At 50.9% G+C, this 22,749-nt stretch overlaps 3 protein-coding genes across 3 annotated transcripts; 1 reads left to right on the plus strand and 2 right to left on the minus strand.

Moving 5' to 3' along the window:
- Positions 1–2,987: 2,987 nt before the first annotated feature.
- LOC147412932 (olfactory receptor 6E1-like) lies at positions 2,988–4,007 on the plus strand. Its single transcript, XM_086480807.1, has one exon. It carries the CDS (start codon positions 2,988–2,990, stop codon positions 4,005–4,007), a length of 1,020 nt encoding a protein of 339 aa, XP_086336933.1.
- Positions 4,008–13,269: 9,262 nt separating this feature from the next.
- Positions 13,270–15,920, minus strand: LOC147412933 (olfactory receptor 6X1-like). The gene is made up of 4 exons (XM_086480809.1): positions 15,785–15,920; positions 15,512–15,715; positions 15,120–15,253; positions 13,270–13,305 (listed from the first exon to the last, which is right to left on the minus strand). Exons 1-4 carry the CDS (start codon positions 15,918–15,920, stop codon positions 13,270–13,272), a joined length of 510 nt encoding a protein of 169 aa, XP_086336935.1.
- Positions 15,921–21,573: 5,653 nt separating this feature from the next.
- LOC147412934 (olfactory receptor 14C36-like) lies at positions 21,574–22,539 on the minus strand. The gene has a single exon (XM_086480810.1). The coding sequence runs from the start codon at positions 22,537–22,539 to the stop codon at positions 21,574–21,576; it is 966 nt and encodes a 321-aa protein (XP_086336936.1).
- Positions 22,540–22,749: the final 210 nt, after the last annotated feature.

Below are 22,749 nucleotides of genomic sequence, written 5' to 3' on the forward strand. Positions count from 1 at the left end.
ATTTTGGCCTCTCTCTCCTGCACATTTCGTTCCAATTCACTTTTTAAACTATTGAGATTCTTGCTTTGTTTATCCAGCTGCTCCTTCAGATTATTTAGCTCTTCATGACAGTCTTTTCCTCCGCAGACACAGAGGTACCCATTCTGCCCCGTTGCTCACCCCTGTCCTGCAGAGAAGATTAATGTGACTCCGCGATCCTTCTTCCTTTCAGCAGCCTGCGGAGTTCAACGGGGTTGCCACCGGATCAGCTACTCCTTAAGTTACATTCCCAGCCGCTCACCTTTTTTCCTAGGTGATTACTTGTCCGGACGGCAGCTCTCAATCCGCTGCTTTATTCGTTCTGCTGGGCTCTCCACCGGTCGCTCACTGCCGCGATTCAAGTCCCTTTTCGGGAGCCATTTGTGGAGATTGAGGGCATGGACTCCGATCGAGGGTGAATCGAAGACCTTTATTGTTTGCTACAGCATCATTATATACGTTTCTCTACTAGTATACGCGCCACTAAGAAAGCTGTGATTGGTGTACAGGCATTGTCCACAGGCCACTACCGCTAGCCCCATTGGCTGCTGTCCTGCAGGTTTGTGTTCTTCTCGTGTCTAAGGGTCTGCACCCGTTTACTTCCCTGTTCTCTTCCTTTGCTCTTGTTCAAGGCTCAGGGCAGGAGCTGCCTCAATCCTGTTATCCCTTTCCATCCCTTCTCTCCTTTAAAGCCACCACACCAGCAGCAGCACATACACAGCTGGGAAGACAGCGGGTCCCATCCCATTCCCCTCTCAGGCTCATCTGGGGTGAAGGTCATGAGGGGGCCTTGCATCCCCTGCAGCATTGACCCGTGGATTTGGTTCACTTTGGTCCTTCCCCCTGACATGTTTGTCAGTCCCGTGTTGCAGACTAAGAGATCTCTGTGGCTGCTCACGAGCCGCAGACATTCTCTGTTTCCCTGGGCACGGCTGAGCTTAACCGAGGTGTTGCGACGTGTTTCGACGGCTGCAGGGCCATTTGCAAGTCCTCGCGTTGCTCTTGTCTTTGCCAACTCCTGCTTGTTCTCCGTGCTCGTGTTCACCTGCTGGGGAATGGCTCCTCTGCCCATGCTCAGCCTCACCATCTTGTGTGCCACCCGACCCTCTGTGCCCAGTGCAGAGACTGCTTCTTCTGGGGCATCATCCCTTTGCTGAGAGGAGCCCGCACGGGCACCAGCTACTATGAACCAGGAGCGTTGCTCTCTCCTCCGTTGTGCTGCTGAGCTCCTTCACAGGGACTGCTGTGGTTTATGTCTCCATGTGAGGCACCATCCTGAGGATAACCTCTGTGCAAAGCCACAATAAGGCCTTCTTCACCTGGGTATCCTTCGCCTTCATATCCTCTATTTCTTCACTCCCTATCGCATAGGCTGGCTGCGTGTTTGACGATGCTGGGTCTGAACAGAATCTGTCTGCAAATTTGCAGGTTCCCCTAAGGAGGTACCTTCAGGAGAAGAATAATTTTAGATAATTTAGGTGTCACCCAATGGAGTAAGAATACACCAGCCTTTGAGTGTTTGAACTGACCCAGAAAATGGAAACTGAGATGACCACCTCTGATTCACCGATTCACCACGCTCAAACTGCTGGAGGTGACTGAGCTTGAGATTTTGCTCAAATGCAGCCGGTGGTTCAACCTCAGAAAGTTTTCCAGGCGAACCCAGTGCAGAACTTCCCCTGTGCCAGACTAGAGGCAAAGAACAAGCTGGGCATTTGGGATGTAAGACTAGCCTGAGCCCCAAGCTGAAATGTCGTGCCAACGTGGAGCACCACCCTATGCTGAACTTCCCATTTTGCTCCTTGGGTAATGCTACCCATTCTGCCCTGGGACAGAGCCTGAGGGGACAACACAGCCTGTGGAGAACTTTTGTTTCACTGCTTCAAACCCACCAGCTCCTCCCCTCGCTCTCTTCCCCTTGAGTTGTGAATCATCCTGTGTCTGGTCTCATCTGCTCTGCTCCTTTCTATGTCTAAATTAACAGTAAAGATGAAGGGGAAAACATCGGTAGTTATTGTATATACTTCTCTCATGCTTCCTTCTGTTAGATGCGTATTTTGATTTTAAAAAATAATAACTGAGTACATCCGAGATTTGAGACTTGAACAGTGAGTGTCACCAACTGTGCTGCAGGTGCCTGTGAGAACTTGTTTCCCAGAGGCTCCCTCTATACTCAATGGAGACAAGAGAAAACACTAGAGGCTGGGTCCTCCCAGCCTATAACTGGCATGCAAAACAAAGCTTACAAATCTCTTCCAGACACCCTTGCTCTGCGTTTCGGTCAGGACATTTGAGGGTAATAGCAATGAGCAGCTGTTTGGAAACAACTGCATTTGAGTGCAGGCGGATGTCAGATGAGACTGTGTGGAACCACAGAAAATTTCAGTCACTGTTTAGAGTACTAAGGAAGACAAATCAGACTTGGTCCTTGTTCCCCCTTCCCACCCCTGTCCTCTCTGAAGAAACAGAGAACAAGAAGCCATGGAAGAAAGTGGGGGATTACAGAAGAGATACTTGATATTACTTATTTTAAAATCAGCAGATTCTCAGCGATTCCTAGACCAAAAAGGCAAGTATGGAAAAATAGAAAGAACAGCTTTTAACATACAGATTTGGTTTGATTTCATTTGTTTTGCTTTTTTAGTATTCGTGCAATAAAAGAGGAGAGTTTGGCACATAGGTGTGACAGAGGTTTGCAACAGGTCTGAGTGAATGAATTTGGGATTACCCAGGAATGGGGTGAAATAGCTAACAGCCTCTTTAAAATGTGTTCTGGAGAAAAAAATCCTTTGTGAGTGTTTGGAAAGGGTAGATAAGGGAGAACAAATTCTGTGAGAACTGCCACTAAAATGTGAAACAGAAAAATTTAGGTGGGAGAAATGCTTATAGGACTGTCTCTGTCTGTGTCATATAGCAAGACTGCAAGAAAGGAAAGCAGCAGAGAAGGAAGGATCGAACTTTTCAGCCAGATGGTGAAATTATCACAGTTGGTTTTTGCCAGGTTCCTGTCTCACCAGGATGAACTGAAATTGAGCATGGGAGCAGAAAACAAAACTGCAGTTACTGAGTTCATCCTAGAGGGTTTCTCAGGGCTTGATCAAAGACTACAGCTATTTCTCTCTCTGGTCCTTCTGCTTGTCTACCTGACAACAGTGGTGGCAAACATGACCATCATTTTCCTGGTGTGTACGGACAACCGCCTGCAAACCCCCATGTACTTTTTCATCAGCAACCTGTCCTTCCTGGAGATCTGGTTTACATCCTCCACAAGCATCAAACTCGTTGTGATCCTGGCTTCTGGGAGGAGAAGAATCTCCCTAAGCAGCTGCTTTGCCCAATCCTATTTCTATTTTACCCTGGGCTGCACAGAGTTTGCTCTTCTGGTTGTCATGTCCTTTGACCGCTATGTTGCCATCTGCCAGCCTTTGTGTTACGCTGCCATCATGAAGCCTCAGCTCTGCATCCGCCTGGTTGTTGCTGCTTGGGTCACGGGCATCACACTCTTGAGCTACCATCTGGTCCTCCTCCACATGCTGACTTTCTGTGGCTCCAACAAGATCCACCATTTTTTTTGTGACAACTCCCCCTTATTCAAATTGTCCTGCTCTGACACCAGCCTGCTTTGGAAACTAGACTCTCTTTTAATATCATTTGTCATACTGGATTCCTTAGGTTTAACTCTGGCATTTTACATTGGCATCCTTCTCTGTATTCTACACCTTCCAGCAGCCTCTGGGAGGAAAAAAGCTTTTACTACATGTTCTTCCCATCTCACCACCTTGGCCATTGTATATGGGAGCTGCATTGCTCTCTACGTGTGTCCTTCCGAAGATGTTTCCTTGGAGACAAACAGAATCGTAGCTTTGCTGAACACTGTCCTCTACCCATTCTTAAATCCATTCGTCTACAGCCTTAGAAACAAGGCTGTGATGCTGGCCCTGAACAAAGCCATTGCCCGTGCAACAGTACAGCTTTTCCCCTCGTCATGATGCCTTTCTGGACAGCGATTCCAGTGACCTGCTGTCACCTCTAAAATAATACCAATGCATGTGTATGTGACCTCCAAACACAGATGCCTCGGGAGGCTGATGCTCTTGTGGGATTCTGTTGGGTCAAGGGCTAAGAAGCTCATCTGCCCAGCCAAAGAAGGCACTACCAATGGCAGGAGGAGTGACTCAGTTAATGCCCTGCTCCAGCTCTCCCAGACCCATCCCAGGAGAGCCACCAGCTCATCAAGAGCCCTTCTCTGCAAACTAAGAAGAGTACAGAGGCACAGTGGCAGGTGGGAACCCAAATTACAGGCTCCTGAGGCATGAACAAGTTGTCCCAGCTCCTTCCAGGGCTGCCCTGGGAGAGTATTCAGCCCCGTTGTCCAGGTGTGAAACCCATCAAGACGAGTCACTGAGAGCAGCTTTCTGGCTCACCACTTGGATTAAGGAGACTGTTGCCTGGAGGTGCAGGACACTTTATGGGATGTAGGGCAGGAGCATTTTCGGATTGCACCGGACTTACTCCGGGAAGTTTAGGGGAGGACCCTGGCCAGTGCAATCTGTTCTGTCTTCTCATTAAACTTTATCTCTATCTCCTTCCTGGGTGAGTCAACATCTCCTCTGCATGAGCCTGTGAGCACAGGGGTGTGAGTGCAGCAACTGGTGCAGGACCAGGGGGTCAGACAGCCCTTGTGTCATTAGTGCCAGCAACTGAGAGACTGGAGTGACTGGACTTTAGAGTTTGTGTATGTGTGTGTGTGTGTGAGAGAGAGAGAGAGATGAAGGTGGTCTGTACCAACATCTGGAGCGGGATTGAGGCCTCAGGGACTCCTATGTCCCAGTGCCTGCAACTGGGGAGGCTGGTATCCAGGGGCAGCTACTGAGGAGACCCAGTATCTGAGCCCAAGTGCTGGAGGGAGCCACCCTGCACAGGGATATCTATAGAATAGAATAATTCCATCGGGAGGGGCCTACAACCATCATCTAGTCCAACTCCCTGACCACCTCACATCTCACCAAAAGATAAATGGTATTCTGCAGGGCATTGTCCAAATGCCTCTTAAACACTGACAGGCTTGGGGTGTTGACCCCCTCTCTAGGAAGCCTGTTGAAGGGTTTGACCACCCTCTTGGTAAAGAAATGCTTCCTAATGTCTTTCTAAACCTCTCCTGGTGCAGCTTTGAACCATTCCCACGTGCCCTGTCACAGGATACCATGGAGGAGAGCTCAGCACCTCCCTCTCCACGTCCCCTCCTCAGGAAGCTGTCGAGAGCAATGAGGTCACTTCTCAGCCTCTTTTTCTCCAAGTTACACAAACTCACTCTCCTTAGCCATTCCTCATAGGACATGCCTTCCAGCCCAGCCACCAGCTTTGTTGCCTCCTCTGAGCACATTCAAATATCTCAACATCCTTGAGAACTGTGGGGCCCAGAAGGGGACACAGTACTCGAGGTGAGGTCACACCAACACTGAATGCAGTGGGATGATCCAGGGACGGCACAAAGCCTTTTCCCCCTACCTCCCTCACCTGGCCGTGGTCTCCCTGTTTGTCAGCACTGCCGTGTTTGCCCACCTGAAGCCCCCCTCCATCTTCTCACCATCCCACAATCTGTTGGTTGCTGTGCTTTACTCGTTGGTGCCTCCAGCTGTGAACCCCCTCATCTGCAGCATGAGGAACCAGGAGCTCAAGGGTGCTGTGTGCAAACTGGTGGGTGGCTGTTATACGGAAGCAAGAAACTGCCCATCTTCCTCTGCATAGCAGATGTCCTGTACCTCAGTAGAGGCCCAGCAAGAGAGTTCCCAGCATGGCAGCACTGCCAGGAGCACTGGGTCTTCCAGAGCTCTTCTCTTTCCACTTCCACATTCTCCCTCTGAGCCCTTGGGTTGCTGTAAGGCCCGATTGTTCTGCCAGCTTGGTCACAGTCCTGCTGCGTGGTAGTCCTGTGACCGCAGGCAGGGACAGGCAATGGACACTTCTCTGACAGAGCTGCCCTCCGTAAGAGCAGTTCCATCAGGAAAGGGGATCTCCTCAGGGCACTGCCTGAAAGCTTAGGTCTTCCTCCAAAGTCACTCTCAAGAACATGCCCAAGAAACTGTCCCACAGATGACAACGCCAGTGAACAGAGGAAGAGTGTGAGTGTGCAGGGTAGGGGCAAACAACAGTGTCCTCGCACAGCCGGGCCTCCTGGGAGAGACCTGAAGGACCAGCAGAGCAGGGTCTTGTCTGTGCCTGGGCTCACTGGACACCCTGGGGAAGCTGCCTGTGCTGGTTTGGGCTGGGATAGGGTTAATTGTCCTCATCATAGCTGGTAGGGAGCTGTGTTTTGGATTTGTGCTGGAAACAGTGTTGATAACACAGGGATGATCTCTTTATTACTGAGCAGTGCTTGCACAGAGTCAAGACCTTTTCTGCTCCTCACCCCACCAGCGAGTAGGCTGGGGGTGCACAAGGGGTTGGGAGGGGAAACAGCCAGGACAGCTGACCCCACCTGACCAAAGGGATATTCCATACCATGGGATGTCATGCTCAGCAATAAAACCCGGGGGAAGAAGAAGGAAGAGGGGGACATTCGGAGTGATGTCGTTTGTCTTCCCAAGTGACCGTCATGCACGATGGAGCCCTGCTTTCCTGGGGATGGCTGAGCACCTGCCTGCTGGTGGGAAGCAGGGCCTGAATTCCTTCTTTTGCTTGGCTTGGGTGCGCTGCTTTTGCTTTACCTATTAAACCACCGTTATCTCAACCCACGAGTTTTCCTACTTTTACCCTTCCGATTCCCTCCCCCATCCCGCTGCAGGGGTAGCGAGGGAGGGAGCAGCTGTGTGGTGCTTAGTTGCCGGCCTGGGTTAAACCTCGTGCCCTGGCGCTATCGTCATGGAGGAGCCCCATCACAACCACCATTTCCAGCACTGCCCTCTCACCCCAGCTCAGAGAGGTTCTTGTCCCGGCACAGAGGGACACTGAATGACCAGGTCAGACGTCCATGTTCTCATTGTTCAGATGAGATGTAAGAATGCACATCACATCCACGAGGTGAGATGAGCCTGAAGGAGCACAAACGCCATCAGCTGTTCCTGGGGATGCCATGAAGGCCTGTGGGACAGACAGTGTCTCAGGGTCACTTCACATTGATGGTAACGTCCCCTGGGAAACCACCAGAATGCAGCACTGGGGTGGGCTTCCTTGAACCCAAACGTCCCAGCGTCCATTTCTCTTGCCGTGGGGCATCTCAGATGAGCGCAGGGCAACGGGACACACTGCAGGGTTGAGGTGCCTGCCAGCCTCTGGGAATGGCAGCAGGAGGCCAGAGAGGCACGACAACTCCTGCCCTGCACTGCCTGTGTGTGTGCGAGGGAAGGACTCGTGTCTCTGAGCAGCCCTGCGGGTAAGATGAGTGCACGAGACCAGCTCAGATGTGCTGAGGGAGCTGGCAGATGCTACTGCTAAGCTACTCTCCATCATCTTCGGCAGATCATGGCAAACAGGAGAGGAGCCTGAGGACTGGAGGAAAGCCAATGTCACTGCAGTCTTCAAAAAGGGCAAGAAGGAGGATGTGGGGAACTACAGAGCAGTCAGCTTCCCCTCCATCCCTGGAAAGGTGATGGAACAGTTGATTCTGGGTGTCACCTCTAATCAGGGGGAGGAAAAGAGGATTGTCAGGAGTAGTCAGCATGGATTCACCAAGGGGAAATCATGCCTGACCCACCTGAGAGCCTTCTGTGACAGCATGACTGGCTGGGTGGAGGAGGGGAAAGCAGTGGATGTTGGTGACCTCGACTTCAGCAAGGCTGTTGTTGCTGTCTCCCACCGCATCCTCATAGGGAAGCTTAGGAAGTGTGGGCTAGACGAGTGGAGAGTGAGGTGGATGGACAACTGGCTGAAGGACAGAGCTCAGAGGGGTGTGCTCAGTGGTGCTGAGTCCAGCTGGAGGCCTGTGACTGGTGGTGTTCCCCAGGGGTCAGTACTGGGTCCCATCCTGTGTATCATGTTCATAAGTAACCTGGATGAAGGGACAGAGTGCACCCTCAGCCAGTTTGGTGACGATACTAAACTGGGAGGAGTGGCCGAGACGCCAGAAGGCTGTGCTGCCATCCAGAGACCTGGACAGGCTGGAGAGCTGGGAGGGGGGGACCTCATGAGGTTCAACAAGGGCAAGTGTAGGGTCCTGCATCGGGGAGGAATAACCCCCTGCAGCAGTCCAGGCTGGGGATGGACCCACTGGAGAGCAGCTCTGCGGAGAAGGACCTGGGAGCTCTGGTAGACAACAAGTGGGCCATGAGCCAGCCATGTGTTTTTGTGGCCAAGAAGGCCAGAGGTATCGTGGTTTGCATCACGAAGAGTGTGGCAAGGAGTTTGAGGGAGGTTATTCTCCTGCTCTAGACTGCCCTGGCGAAGCCACATCTGGAGTGCTGTGTCCAGTTCTGGGCCCTCCAGTTCAAGAGGGACAGGGAACTGTGGGAGAAAGTCCAATGGATGTTACTAAGATGATGAGGGGGCCGGAGCATTTCCCCTATATGGAAAGGCTGAGAGATCTTTGCTCTTTTGCCCGGAGAAGACTGAATATGGACCTTACCATCACTTATGAATATCTAAAGGGTGGATGTCAAGGAGATGGTGCCAAGCTCTTTTCAGAGGTGCCCAGTGACAGGACAAGGGGCAACGGGCACAAACTGGAGCACAGGAAGTTCCACCTCACCATGAGGAAAAACTTCTCTACAGTAAGAGTGACAGAGCATTGGAACAGGGAGTCTCCTTCCCTGGAGATACTCAAAACCCACCTGGACGCAATCCTCCACGACCGGCTTTAGGCAAACTGGCTTTAGCAGTGGGGTTAGAGCACGTGATCATCAGAGATCCCTTCTAACCCCCACCGTTCTCTGATTCTGTGATTCTTTCTGCAGTAGCTGATAGATCAGCCCTTGATTCCTGGCTGGGATACGTGATTTTAGGCTCACCTCTGCCAGTGTCTCTGACAGGCCAGCAAAAGCACATTGATGGTGAGAATCCCCTTCCCTAAGATCCTGGTAGAGCCCTTCAGGAAGAGGGCATGGATAGGGGTTGTCACAGCTCTTCTGCTGTGGAGGGCAGCTTTGGTTGAAGTATGGGTGAAGGTGGTAGGGTAGAAAACCGTGAAGGAGGTGAGCAAGAGAAACTGTAGTGGTGCTGAGTAGAGAGGAAGGATCACCTCCACCAACCCTCTGGCAGTGCTCTTGCCAACTGCTGCCCAGGATGCTCTTGGCCACCTTTGCTGCCAATGTGCAAAGCTGGGAAAGGACAAGGTTTTGGGGAGCCCTCACAGCCTTCCCAGATCTTCTTGGATATCAGCAAGAAAATGCAGTGAGGCTCTACTCTGTTGTGCATGATGGGAGGATGAGGGCCAATGGGCATCACCTGAAAGAAGGGAGGAAATACTCTGTTCACCAAGACACTCAAGCACTGCAGCAGATGTCCCAGAGAGCTGGTGTTCTCTCTGTCCTTGGAGCTTTTCAAGCCCCAAATGAATGAAGCCCTGAGAAACCTGCTCTGACCCCAGAGGTGACCCTGCTGTGAGCAGCAGGTTGGCCTAGAGACCTCCTGAGGTCCCTTCCAGCAGGAATGATTCTCTATTTCCATCCAACACAGAACTTGCCTTCCTGAGGCAGGGAAATCATGCAGGTGCCTGCTGACCATTGACCTCAAAGAGAAAGTTTGGTCAGATGACCTGTGGCTTTCTTGTCCCACTCCAGGCATTGTTGCAGAGATGCAGGGCTGCCTGGCAGGTACCCCCAAACAGCCCTCATCAGCTCCACGACATCACCTTTTCTTTTCTTTTTCCCTCACTTCCTGGTCACAATTTCTTCCCTTTGACCATCCTTGTACCCTCCCATGCAAACTGCCCATCTCTGCTTATCCTTTCCTCCCTGCTCCTACTCTGCCTTGCTTTGTGCTTTCATTGGTGTTTCAGAGCTGGACACCGTGGGAATGTGTCCCTTGGTCAGCACTATCACTGAACAAGTGCCTCCTGTTATGATCTGTAGTGCCCTGCAATTCCTCATGCTGTTGTCTTGTCAGAGGCACCACAGGTCAGGGTGAGCCATCTGCGGGTGCAGATGAAGAGCTGGTCCAATGGTGCTTCCCTGCTGGGGGACCTTGGAAATCTCTGGGATTTGGCACTAGAAACCCCAGGAAGCTTTGTGAGGAGAAGTGGTGAGTCCTTTATGGGGGCAGAGTGAAACCATAGCTGAGGGCAGGCTGGGAGCTGAGCAGCTCAGGAGTGACCCTGAGGAGAAGGGCCTGGGCACTACGAGGGATGCCAGAGGAGCCGGTGGTACACGCTCACCATGTGGAAGGCCAGCTGTAGATGGGGCTGCAGAGACGGGTCTGCATTAGGGTGTGCGTGGCCACCCAGACAAGGGACGTCTCATCCCCCTCGACTCAGCACTGGTGTGGCCACATGTGGATGACCAGAGTCTGGCTTTGGAGCTCCGTTGTCTGGGGGAATGGGGAGGAAACGAAGGACTGCCGAGGAGATCTGCCAGGCTGGAGTTTGGAGCCTGTGCAGGAAGGATGAAGGTTCTGGGCTTCTTTAGCCTGCTGAAGTGGAGGCTCAGGGCACAAGAGCAGTGTGCACCTGCTTGAAGGGTGGTTTCAGAGCTGACGGAGGTTTTCTTGGTAGTGGGAAGAGAAGGAAAGCTTCACAAAGTGCAGCTTGGAAGGTTCAGACTGGAGGGGAGAACAAAAGAAATGCCACTCCAAGGGTAGCCTTGTGGTGCAAGAGGTCACCCATAAGGGGGTCTGGATTGGCCTATGGCTTTATGTTTCAAGGAATGGCCGGCGAGAGCGGAGAGACACGAGGGAAGGTGGAGAAATGGTGGGGTGAGAGCTGGGTGGGAAAGCAAGCAGGGTGTCAACAGCCTGAAGGGAAAGAGGTGCAGGCTTGGGGCAGGGTAGGACAGCCTGCAGGAGAGATGGCCAAGGGCTGTAGCAAGGCTGAAAGGTCCAAGAGGCCTGAGGTCTTGGTCCTCTTGGCTAGAGCAGTTGCCTCTGCCAGCGAGGCTGGTGAGATGGAACTTGGAGGGTGTCAGGATGGGCCTTGGCAGGGCCTGAGGGTCAGGGCTTGGCCTTTCTGCTTCCTAAAGCAAAGCAAAGGGTTTTCTCAGCATTCCAGCCCCCTGCACAGGGCCTTGGCCTGCCTGCAAGCATGGCTTCCAGTGATCTGCTCTAAGGAGGCCCTGGGGAGGCTTTGTCAGTAAGGGCCCTCAGGGGGGCCAGTCAGGGCTTCGAGGTACCTCTGGGCTTTGCTTCTGACTTTGACTTCTGGAGAGGTTTCTTCAGGCTTCTCTCAGTACCTGACGGTCATGGAATGAGCCCCAAATGCCCTAACGAGCTGTTTGCCTTGTTGTCATTTTCTTCAAGTCTTCAAAACTTGCACAGATAACTGGAGCTATTTCAGAGTGTAGTTCAGGAGGATGTTTTCAAAGTGCATCTAATAACTTTAATTTTTATTTTAAGTGTTATCCCTTCTGCCTTTTCTTTCAGAGAAGGGTTTAGAGCAGTATTCTTCAAGTGCTAATGCTCCAGAGGGTCTCCTGAAGAGGTCTGAACTGGTCGGAAAAGCAGTTTTTTGAGGTCTGACACTATCTGGGCAACCTTGCTCCTCACTTCCCCAACCCCACCGTTTTCCTCATTGTCCCCTGGAACCTGCATCACTTTTTGTGACATCAGCCTTCTCCACTGCAGTCTGCAGCTGGATGTTACAGCTCCATTGCATCATCTCCCGCCTGATCTCCTGACTAACCCGGCTGCACGAGGGCACAGAAGAACTTTCCTGATGTGTAGAGAACAGTGAGGCATGATGAAGTTTCATGAACAATAAAACACACTCTGCAAGCATATGCTCTGTCCGAGCTGTCTCTAACGAGCTTGAACTTCCTACAAGCGATAATCTGAGGAGAAATAGCTACAGTAGGTGGATACAAGATAATTAGAAATAAAGACAATGAAAGGGTTGGCTAAGAACACAGCCTGTTGAAAGACAGGTAAGATTTTACTGCCTGAAGCTCAAAACAGCAGCATAGGTGAGAGGCATCTGAATGAGCAAAGATTAAGGGGAGGAGGAAACCAGAGAGTAATGATCTGACCAGTCTGCATCTGAAAAGATGACTTCAGAAATGGTCATGGTATCCTGAACAGGTGCAAATATCTGAAAGATTAAAGAAATTAGATCCACCATAAAACAGGAAGAACAGTGTTAGTGACCTCACAGGCGAAGATGGATATTTCTTTGGAATATCCCTTTGGAAAGGTCATTGGAATGGCAGAGGTCTCTTCTGAGAGAGGACAAACATCCATCTTTGAAAGAGGCCAAAAGTGCATCCCAGGGAACCCCAGACTGTACAAGCTCACGCTGGGGAGGAGTGTGACATCAATGAGAGTCCTCATGGGTGACAGTTCTGAGAACCCGAGAGAGAGTGACTGTCAACATGGACTCTCCAAGGGTCACTCGTGCCTCACCAACCTGACAGCCTGCACTTGTGCATGAGGAGATAAAAAGTGGCTGCCATTTGCCTCAGCTTCAGCCCAACCCTTGCCGTGGTCTCCCTCAATATTCTTCTACCCAAGTCAGGCCATTCCAGTCAGGATGGGTAGAGAAACATTAGGTTAAAACTGCATTAGGGAAAGCGATGCTGGCAGGTGGAGGGAGGTGACCCTTCCCCTCCACTCAGCACTGGTGAGGACACACCTGGAGTGCTGTGTCCAGTGCTGGGCTGCCCAGGGCGAGGAAGTTGCTGTTCTACTAAAGCACGTCCAGCAAAGGGCCACAGAGCTGGTTTAAGGGACTGAAGCAGCTTTCATAGGTGTTAAGGCTGAGAGTTGTGGGACTGTTCAGTCTGGAGAAGGAAGCTTGGAGGGATTTTATTAATGTATAGGAATACCTGATGGGAGGGCATGAAGACCAGGGAGCCAAACTTTTCTTGGTAGTTCCCAGTGACAAGGGGGTGATGGACACAGATATATAGACACAAAATTCTGTCTGAAACAGGTAAATGCTGTTTGACTGGAAGGGTGGTCAACAACTGGAACAGAGTGCCCCAGTGGATTGGTGGAGTCTCCATCAACCGACCTCGACCAGGTCTTCAGCAACCTGCTCCACCTGGCCCTGCCTCAGCTGGGGTTTGGACTAAATGATTTCAGTGTCTTTAGATGACCATTGAATGTCCCTTCCAACCAAATCTATTCATGATTCTATGATTCTAAAAGCTCATTTTGATGAGGAGTGTGCCATCAATTAGAGTCCTCTTGGGTGACGTTCCTGGGCCCCTAAAAGAGAAGAACGTGTCCAAATGCAGGCAGAATGGACTTAGCAAGGATACATACTGGGAAGTACGTGAGGAACACACAGACCTTTTCTGGGTGCTGTTCGATTTAATACTTGTATCCATGACCCAGAGTTGTCACCGTGTTTAACAAGAACAAATGTCAGATTCGACTCCTGGGATGAAAGAACACCAGTCACAAGTGTAGACTGGGAGAGGAGTGGGTGGAGAGCAGCCCTGTAGAACGGGATCTGGGGGTGCTGGGTGACAGCAGGCTCAACAGGAGTCACCAAGGTTCCCCATCAGCCAAGAGGGCAAACTGGAAGCTGGGGTGCATCAAACAAAGTAGAACCAGCCAGCCCAAAGAGGGGATTATCCCACTCTGTTCAGCATTGGTGTGGCCTCACCTTGAGTACTGTGTGCACTTCTGGGTCCCACAATTTTCAAGGATGTTAAGATACTTAAGGTGCTCAGAGGAGGGCAACAAAGCTGGTGGCAGGGCTGGAAGGCATGTCCTATGAGAAACGGCTAAGGAGAGTGGGTTTCTGTAACTTGGAAATAAAGAGGCTGAGGAGTGACCTCATTGCTCTCGACAGCTTCCTGAGGAGGGGACGTGGAGAGGGAGGGGCTGAGCTCTCCTCCCTGATATCCTGTGACAGGGCATGTGGGAATGGTTCCAAGCTGCACCAGGAGAGGTTTAGACTGGACATTAGGAAGCATTTCTTTACCAAGAGGGTTGTCAAACCCTGCAACAGGCTTCCTAGAGAGGTGGTCAACACCCCAAGCCTGTCAGTGTTTAAGAGGCATTTGGACAATGCCCTTAAGGACATGATTTATCTTTTGGTGGCAAGTGGTCAGGCAGCCGGACTGGATGATGATTGTAGGCCCCTTCCAACTGAACCATTCTATTCTATAGACAAACCTGTACAGGATGGATCCCTCCAGCACCTGGGCTCTGACACTCAGTCTCCTCAGTATGAGCCCCAGAGGCTATAGTCCCATTCTAGGTGCTGGTACAGACCACCTCAGTCTCACACACACACCCACAAGCAAACTCTGACGTCCAGTTACTCCGGTCTCTCAGTTGCTGGCACAAACGACACAAGGCCTGTCTGATGCCCTGGTCCTGCTGCAGTTGCTGCACTCACACCCCTGTGCTCATAGATTCACACAGAGGAGAGACTCACTCACCCAGGAAAGAGTTGGAAGTAAAGTTTCATGAGAAGACAGAACAGGTTACACTGGTCGAGAGCCTCCCCTAAACTTCCCATGATAAGTCCTGTGCAATCCAAAAAAGCTCCTGCCCTGCATCCCAAAAGGTGTCCTCCACCTCCAGGCAACAGTCCCCTTAGCCCAAGTGGTGATTCAGAAAGCTGCTCTCAGTGACTTGTCTTGATGGGTTTGACACCTGGAAACAGGGCTGATGGCTCTCCCAGGGCAGCCCTGGAAGGAGCTGGGACAACTTGTTCATGCCTCAGGAGCCTGTAATTTGGGTTCCCACCTGCCACTGTGCTTCTGTGCTCTTCTTAGTTTGCAGAGAAGGGCTTTTGATGAGCTGGTGGCTCTCCTGGGGTGGGTCTGGGAGAGCTGAGGCAGGGTATTAGCTGAGCTGCTCCTCCTGCCATTGGTAGTGTTTTCTTCGACTGTACAGATGAGTTTCGTATCACTTAGCCTGACACAACCCCAGAAGAACATCAGCCTCCTGAGGCATCTGTGTTTGGAGGTCACATACATATGCACTGGTATCATTTAAGAGGTGACAGCAGGTCATTGGAATCGCTGTCCAGAAAGGCATCATGATGAGGGGAAAAGCTGTACTGTTGCACGGGCAATGGCTTTGTTCAGGGCCAGCATCACAGCCTTGTTTCTAAGGCTGTAGACGAATGGATTTAAGAATGGGTACAGGACGGTGTTGAGCAAAGCTACGATTCTGTTTGTCTCCAAGGAAACATCTTCGGAAGGACACACGTAGAGAGCAATGCAGCTCCCATATACAATGGCCAAGGTGGTGAGATGGGAAGAACATGTAGTAAAAGCTTTTTTCCTCCCAGAGGCTGCTGAAAGGTGTAGAATACAGAGAAGGATGCTCATGTAAAATGCCAGAGTTAAACATAAGGAACCCAGTACGACAAATGGCAATAAAAAAGAGTCTAGTTTCCAAAGCAGGCTGGTGTCAGAGCAGGACAATTTGAACAAGGGGGAGTTGTCACCAAAAAAATGGTGGATCTTGTTGGAGCCACAGAAAGTCAGCGCGTGGAGGAGGACCAGACGGTAACTCATGAGTGTGATGCTCATGACCCAAGCAGCAACAACCAGGCGGATGCAGAGCTGAGGCTTCATGATGGCAGCGTAACACAAAGGCTGGCAGATGGCAACATAGCGGTCAAAGGACGTGACAACCAGAAGAGCCAACTCTGTGCAGCCCAGGGTAAAATAGAAATAGGATTGGGCAAAGCAGCTGCTTAGTGAGATTCTTCTCCTACCAGAAGCCAGGATCACAACGAGTTTGATGCTTGTGGAGGATGTAAACCAGATCTCCAGGAAGGACAGGTTGCTGATGAAAAAGTACATGGGGGTTTGCAGGCGGTGGTCCGTACACACCAGGAAAATGATGGTCATGTTCGCCACCACTGTTGTCAGGTAGACGAGCAGAAGGACCAGAGAGAGAAATAGCTGTAGTCTTTGATCAAGCCCTGAGAAACCCTCTAGGATGAACTCAGTAACTGCACTTTCATTTTCTGGTCCCATGCTCAATTTCAGTTCATCCTGATGAGACAGGAACCTGGCAAAAACCAACTGTGATAATTTCACCGTCTGGGTGAATAGTTCTGTCCTTCCTTTTCTGCTGCTTTCCTTTCTTGCAGTCTTCCTATATGACACAGACAGAGACAGTCCTATAAGCATTTCTGCCACCCCAATTTTTCTGTTTCACATTTCAGTGGGAGTCCTCACAGAATTTGTTCTCCCTTATCTACCCTTTCCAAACACTCACAAAGGATTTTTTTCTCCAGAACACATTTTAAAGAGGCTGTTAGCTATTTCACCCCATTCCTGGGTAATCCCAAATTCATTCATTCAGACCTGTTGCAAACCTCTGTCACACCTATGTGCCAAACTCTCCTCTTTTATTGCACAAACATTAAACAATCAAAGAAATGAAATCAAATCAAATCTGTATGGTGAAAGCTGTTCTTTCTACTTTTCAATACTTGTCTTTTTGGGCTAGGAATCGCCGACAATATGTTGATTTCAAAATAAATAATATCAAGTATATTTCTGTAATCTTCCACTTTCTTCCATAGCTTCCTCCACTCTGTTTCTTCAGGAAAGAGCAGGGGGGTGACGGGGGAATAAGTACCAAGTCTGACTTGTCTTCCTTAGTACTCTAAATAGCGACTGAAATTTTTTATGGTTCCACACAGTCTCATCTGACATCTGCCTGCACAGAAACGCAGTTGTTTCCAAACAGCTGCTCATTGCTATTACCCTCAAATGTCCTGACCGAAACACAGAGCAAGGGTGTCCCAAAGAGATTTGTAAGCTTTCTTTTGCGTGCCAGATATAGGCTGGGAGGACCCAGCCTCTAGCGTTTTCTCTTGTCTCCGTTGAGTATAGAGGGAGCATCTGGGAAACAATTTCTCACAGGCACCTGCAGCACAGTCGGTGACACTCACTGTTCAAGTCTCAAATCTCGGATGTACTCAGTTATTATTTTTTAAAATCAAAATACGCATCTAACAGAAGGAAGCATGAGAGAAGTATATACAATAACGACCGATGTTTTCCCCTTCATCTTTACTGTTGTTTTTAGACATAGAAAGGAGCAGAGCAGATGAGACCAGACACAGGATGATTCACAACTCAAGGGGAAGAGAGTGAGGGGAGGAGCTGGTGGGTTTGAAGAAGTGAAACAAAAGTTCTCCACAGGCTGTGCTGTCCCCTCAGGCTCTGTCCCAGGGCAGAATGGGTAGCATTACCCAAGGAGCAAAATGGGAAGTTCAGTATAGGGTGATGCTCCACGTTGGCACGACATTTCAGCTTGGGGCTCAGGCTAGTCTTACATCCCAAATGCCCAGCTTGTTCTTTGCCTCTAGTCTGGCACAGGGGAAGCTCTGCACTGGGTTCGCCTGGAAAACTTTCTGAGGTTGAACCACCGGCTGCATTTGAGCAAAAGCTCAAGCTCAGTCACCTCCAGCAATTTGAGCGTGGTGAATCGGTGAATCAGAGGTGGTCGTCCCAGTTTCCATTTTCTGGGTCAGTTCAAACACTCAAAGGCTGGTGTATTCTTACTCCATTGGGTGACACCTAAATTATCTAAAATTATTCTTCTCCTGAAGGTACCTCCTTAGGGGAACCTGCAAATTTGCAGACAGATTCTGTTCAGGCCCAGCATCGTCAAACACGCAGCCAGCCTATGCGATAGGGAGTGAAGAAATAGAGGATATGAAGGCGAAGGATACCCAGGTGAAGAAGGCCTTATTGTGGCTTTGCACAGAGGTTATCCTCAGGATGGTGCCTCACATGGAGACATAAACCACAGCAGTCCCTGTGAAGGAGCTCAGCAGCACAGCGGAGGAGAGAGCAACGCTCCTGGTTCATAGTAGCTGGTGCCCGTGCGGGCTCCTCTCAGCAAAGGGATGATGTCCCAGAAGAAGCAGTCTCTGCACTGGGCACAGAGGGTCTGGTGGCACACAAGATGGTGAGGCTGAGCATGGGCAGAGGAGCCATTCCCCAGCAGGTGAACATGAGCACGGAGCACAAGCAGGAGTTGGCAAAGACAAGAGCAACGCGAGGGCTTGCAAATGGCCCTGCAGCCATCGAAACACGTTGCAACACCTCGGTTAAACTCAGCCGTGCCCAGGGAGACAGAGAATGTCTGCGGCTCGTGAGCAGCCACAGAGATCTCTTAGTCTGCAACACGGGACTGACAAACATGTCAGGGGGAAGGACCAAAGTGAACTAAATCCATGGGTCAATGCTGCAGGGGATGCAAGGCCCCCTCATGACCTTCACCCCAGATGAGCCTGAGAGGGGAATGGGATGGGACCCGCTGTCTTCCCAGCTGTGTACGTGCTGCTGCTGGTGTGGTGGCTTTAAAGGAGAGAAGGGATGGAAAGAGGTAACAGGATTGAGGCAGCTCCTGCCCTGAGCCTTGAACAAGAGCAAAGGAAGAGAACAGGGAAGTAAACGGGTGCAGACCCTTAGACACGAGAAGAACACAAACCTGCAGGACAGCAGCCAATGGGGCTAGCGGTAGTGGCGTGTGGACAATGCCTGTACACCAATCATAGCTTACTTAGTGGCGCGTATACTAGTAGAGAAACGTATATAATGATGCTGTAGCAAACAATAAAGGTCTTCGATTCACCCTCGATCGGAGTCCATGCCCTCAATCTCCACAAATGGCTCCCGAACAGGGACTTGAATCGCGGCAGTGAGCGACCGGTGGAGAGCCCAGCCGAACGAATAAAGCAGCGGATTGAGAGCTGCCGTCCGGACAAGTAATCACCTAGGAAAAAAGGTGAGCGGCTGGGAATGTAACTTAAGGAGTAGCTGATCCGGTGGCAACCCCGTTGAACTCCCCAGGCTGCTGAAAGGAAGCAGGATGATGAAGTCACATTAATCTTCTCTGCAGGACAGGGGTGAGCAACGGGGCAGAATGGGTACCTCTGTGTCTGCGGAGGAAAAGACTGTCATGAAGAGCTAAATAATCTGAAGGAGCAGCTGGATAAACAAAGCAAGAATCTCAATAGTTTAAAAAGGGAATTGGAACGAAATGTGCAGGAGAGAGAGGCCAAAATTGAGTCCCAACTTAAGTGTATCTTGAAGTGGGTCAGGATCGCAGGCCCCGGAGTGGACTCATGTACTATCTATTCCCCTGAGATATGGGACGAATTTCGCCCCAAGGCTTGGGAAGAGAGGGGGCTTGGAAATGTTGCGTGCCTTGCCGGTTAAGTACAGGCGCCAGATGGACCCCCTGGAGTACCCCCTCTCCGAGTACCCCTGGTTCCATGGGACGCTGTCACGGCTGAAGGTGGCTCAGCTGGTGCTGGTGGCGGCGCCGGCTCCCACGGTGTCTGCCTGGTTTGGCAGAGAGAGACGCGCCCAGTGAGAGCGTCCTCCTCTTCAGCTGCCAGGGCCGGCCGGCCCCGACCCCTCCGGCCCCGACACCCATGGCCTGGCTGAGCACCTCCCATTGCCCACCCCCGGCGAGGAGGAAGGAGGACAAGGACGATGCCGAAGGCTCATGGCGGGGGAAAGGGGACCCCCGGCATCACACCTGGGGTCACCCCAACCCTTCCCCCTCCCCCCAAAAATGGATCTCATCCCCCCACCCCCCAAAAAACGACCTCCCCCCTCCCCTCCAAAAACACTGCAGTATGGACCTGCCCCTCCCACCCTGGTCAATTTTCGGGGGGCGGGAGGGAAGTCTGTTGCTAAGAAAATTGGGAAAAAAAAAAAGAAGGAAAAAATAAAAGAAAAAAAAAGAAAAAAAGAGAGGGAAAAAAAAGAAAAAAGAGAGAAATAGGGTAAAAAAAGAAAAAAAGATAAAAGGAAAGATATAAAAGCCTTTGACAGATTTCTAGAAGTGGATTCCTGCTAGCTAGGAATAGTCTGAGTTACAGGTGCTAAGCTTGTTTTCCTGTGTTTGCTTTACTTTGCCTTGGTCACGTGTGTTTCCTTTGATCTGTAACTGGTCACTCAGAGCGAGCACCAGTGCAGTTGTTCTACAGAAGCCTGTGTAATAGTTGGGCATGTCACGCTGCAAAATCGTACAGCTATTGGTGTTTTGCTTTTAGCACAAGTCATGGATGTGAGGATTTTGAAGGAATGTGTTGCATGAATTTATCAGATCACTCCGAGTCAATCCATAAAAGTATCCAGATGCTGAAGGTCGGAGTTCTCAAGCTATGGGTTGATGAAACATGGAAATGGCTGAATGAGCTTTTAGAGGGATGGGGTTTTGTTAGCTGGTTTAAATCACTTATTAAGTTGTTGTTAGTCTGTCTGCTTCTCTTCCTACATATCCTTCTCTGTATACCATGTCTCCTGCAATGTATTAAGCGTTTAACATATGACTGTCACAGCTGTCTTGGTTGTAAGCAAAGGAGGGGGAGATGTAGGAGTAAGTCAGAGGCGACCTTTGGAATCCGGCCAGGCACTGTTGCACTGAGGAGGAACAAGGAGAGAAGGGATGGGAAGAATTAACAGGATTCAGGCAGCTCCTGCCCTGAGCCTTGAACAAGAGTAAAGATAATACAAAAGTAAAGAGATCCTCACCGTTAGATAGGAGAGGAACTCAAGCCTGCACGACAGCACCCAATGCTGCTAGTGGTAGTGGCGCATGGACAATGCCCGTGAACCAATCACAGCTTGCTTAGTGGTGCGTGTGTTAGTAGAGAAAGTATATACTGATGCTGTAACACACAATAAAGGTCTTTGGTTTATCCCCAATCGGAGTCCGTGCCCTCAATCTCCACACCGCTCTGCGCATCCTTCACGACCCAGAGCAAGAAACAGGCCACTGAGAACATTCATCCAGTCCGCATGCTGAGGAGATCCCCACCTCAGGCACCTTGCAGACCCACGTGCCAAACGTGCTCCCCAGGACAGCAGGAGACAAGTGGCCCGGGGGATCCTCAGGAAGGTCCTTTTGCCCCAGGGAAAGGGCAGCCTGACCCGAGCTGCCACCCACACCAAAGGGTTTCTCTTTCCATGTCCCCCCTGCACACACACACGGTGCCCTGCTCTTCTCCCGGGACATCCCATCTCCCCACAGAGACTTTTCCCTACAGAGCTCATCTCTGCTGACCTGGACGGCCATTCCTGCACCCCCTCCCCAGGCTCCCCACAGACCCTGAACTGCTGGTGCTGCTCTGCAGAGCAAGTGGGCTGTGGTGGCCAGGGCCATGCTGGTGAAGTTGGGAGGCAGACCCAGCTCAGGGTGGCTACTGCCCCCTCCACCTCAGCACACAGATGCTTCCCCCGCAGCTCCACAGAAGATCTTGCAGAAAGGAACTCAGACAATCAAGTCAGTGCAGGGTCCTTTATTTGGATTAAACACACGGAGAGCACAAATCCTTATTTACACAAAGTCTCTGGAGCACACAAGACAGGCAGACACTGACATAGAAATAGGACGAAGAATGATAACATTTTCTTGGACATTAGTTTAATGAAAGATTTCATACCGCTTAGAAAAGATAAAACACCAAGAAACTAAAGCAAACAACCCACGAAAGACAGACTGGGCCGGTAATGAGTTCCATTACTAGTGATAGGCAGAGGAAGATGGGTAGTTCATTGCTGCTTCTGAGAAGCAATCAGTCATCAGTTTCCTCAGGGCGTCCTTGAGCTCCTGGTTCCTAATGCTGTAGATGAGGGGGTTCACTGCTGGAGGCACCACCGAGTACAGAACTGCCATCACCAGATTCTGGGATGGGGAGGAGATGGAGGGGGGCTTCAGGTAGGCAAAAAAGCCAGTGCTGACAAACAGGGAGACCACAGCCAGGTGAGGGAGGCAGGTAGAAAAGGCTTTGTGGCGTCCCTGCTCCGAGGGGATCCTCAGCACGGCCCTGAAGATCTGCACGTAGGACACCACAATGAACACAAAACAACCAAAGGATAAACAGGCACTGACCACAAGTAGCCCAGCCTCCCTGAGGTAGGTGTCTGAGCAGGAGAGCTTGAGGATCTGGGGGATTTCACAGAAGAACTGGTCCACAGCATTGCCTTGGCAGAGGGGCAGTGAAAATGTATTGGCCGTGTGCAGCACAGCATAGGGAAAAGCAGTGCCCCAGGCAGCTGCTGCCATGTGGACACAAGCTCTGCTGCCCAGGAGGGTCCCGTAGTGCAGGGGTTTGCAGATGGCCACGTAGCGGTCGTAGGCCATGACGGTGAGAAGAAAATACTCTGCTGCCATAAAAAAGGGAAGGAGAAAGACCTGGGCAGCACATCCTGTGTAGGAGATGGCCCTGGTGTTCCAGAGGGAATTGGCCATGGCTTTGGGGAGAGTGGTGGAGAGGGAGCCCAGGTCGAGCAGGGAGAGGTTGAGGAGGAAAAAGTACATGGGGGTGTGGAGGTGGGGGTCGCAGGCTACAGTGGTGATGATGAGGCCATTGCCCAGGAGGGCAGCCAGGTAGATGTCCAGGAAGAGCCCGAAGGTCAAGAGCTGCAACTCCCGTCTGTCTGCAAATGCCACCAGGAGGAATTGGTTGATGGAGCTGGCATTGGACATTATTTAATTGCAGGAATGAGGGACTGCTGAAAGAGAAAAAGTCATTGATAAGTGAGGGCAGATTTCACTGAACCAGTCTTATCCCTTTTCCCATAGATATCTCCCACAATGGCTTCATTTTTGAGGGAACTTCAGACAGTCCCTTTTTGTGAGGTCAGCATTGACAAGCAGGGACTCTACCCATGGGCTCCAGAGAAGTCAGACCTGTGC

Source organism: Leptosomus discolor, unplaced genomic scaffold, assembly GCF_034619465.1.
Source record: "Leptosomus discolor isolate bLepDis1 unplaced genomic scaffold, bLepDis1.hap2 HAP2_SCAFFOLD_35, whole genome shotgun sequence".
NCBI classification, from domain to species: Eukaryota; Metazoa; Chordata; class Aves; order Leptosomiformes; family Leptosomidae; genus Leptosomus; species Leptosomus discolor.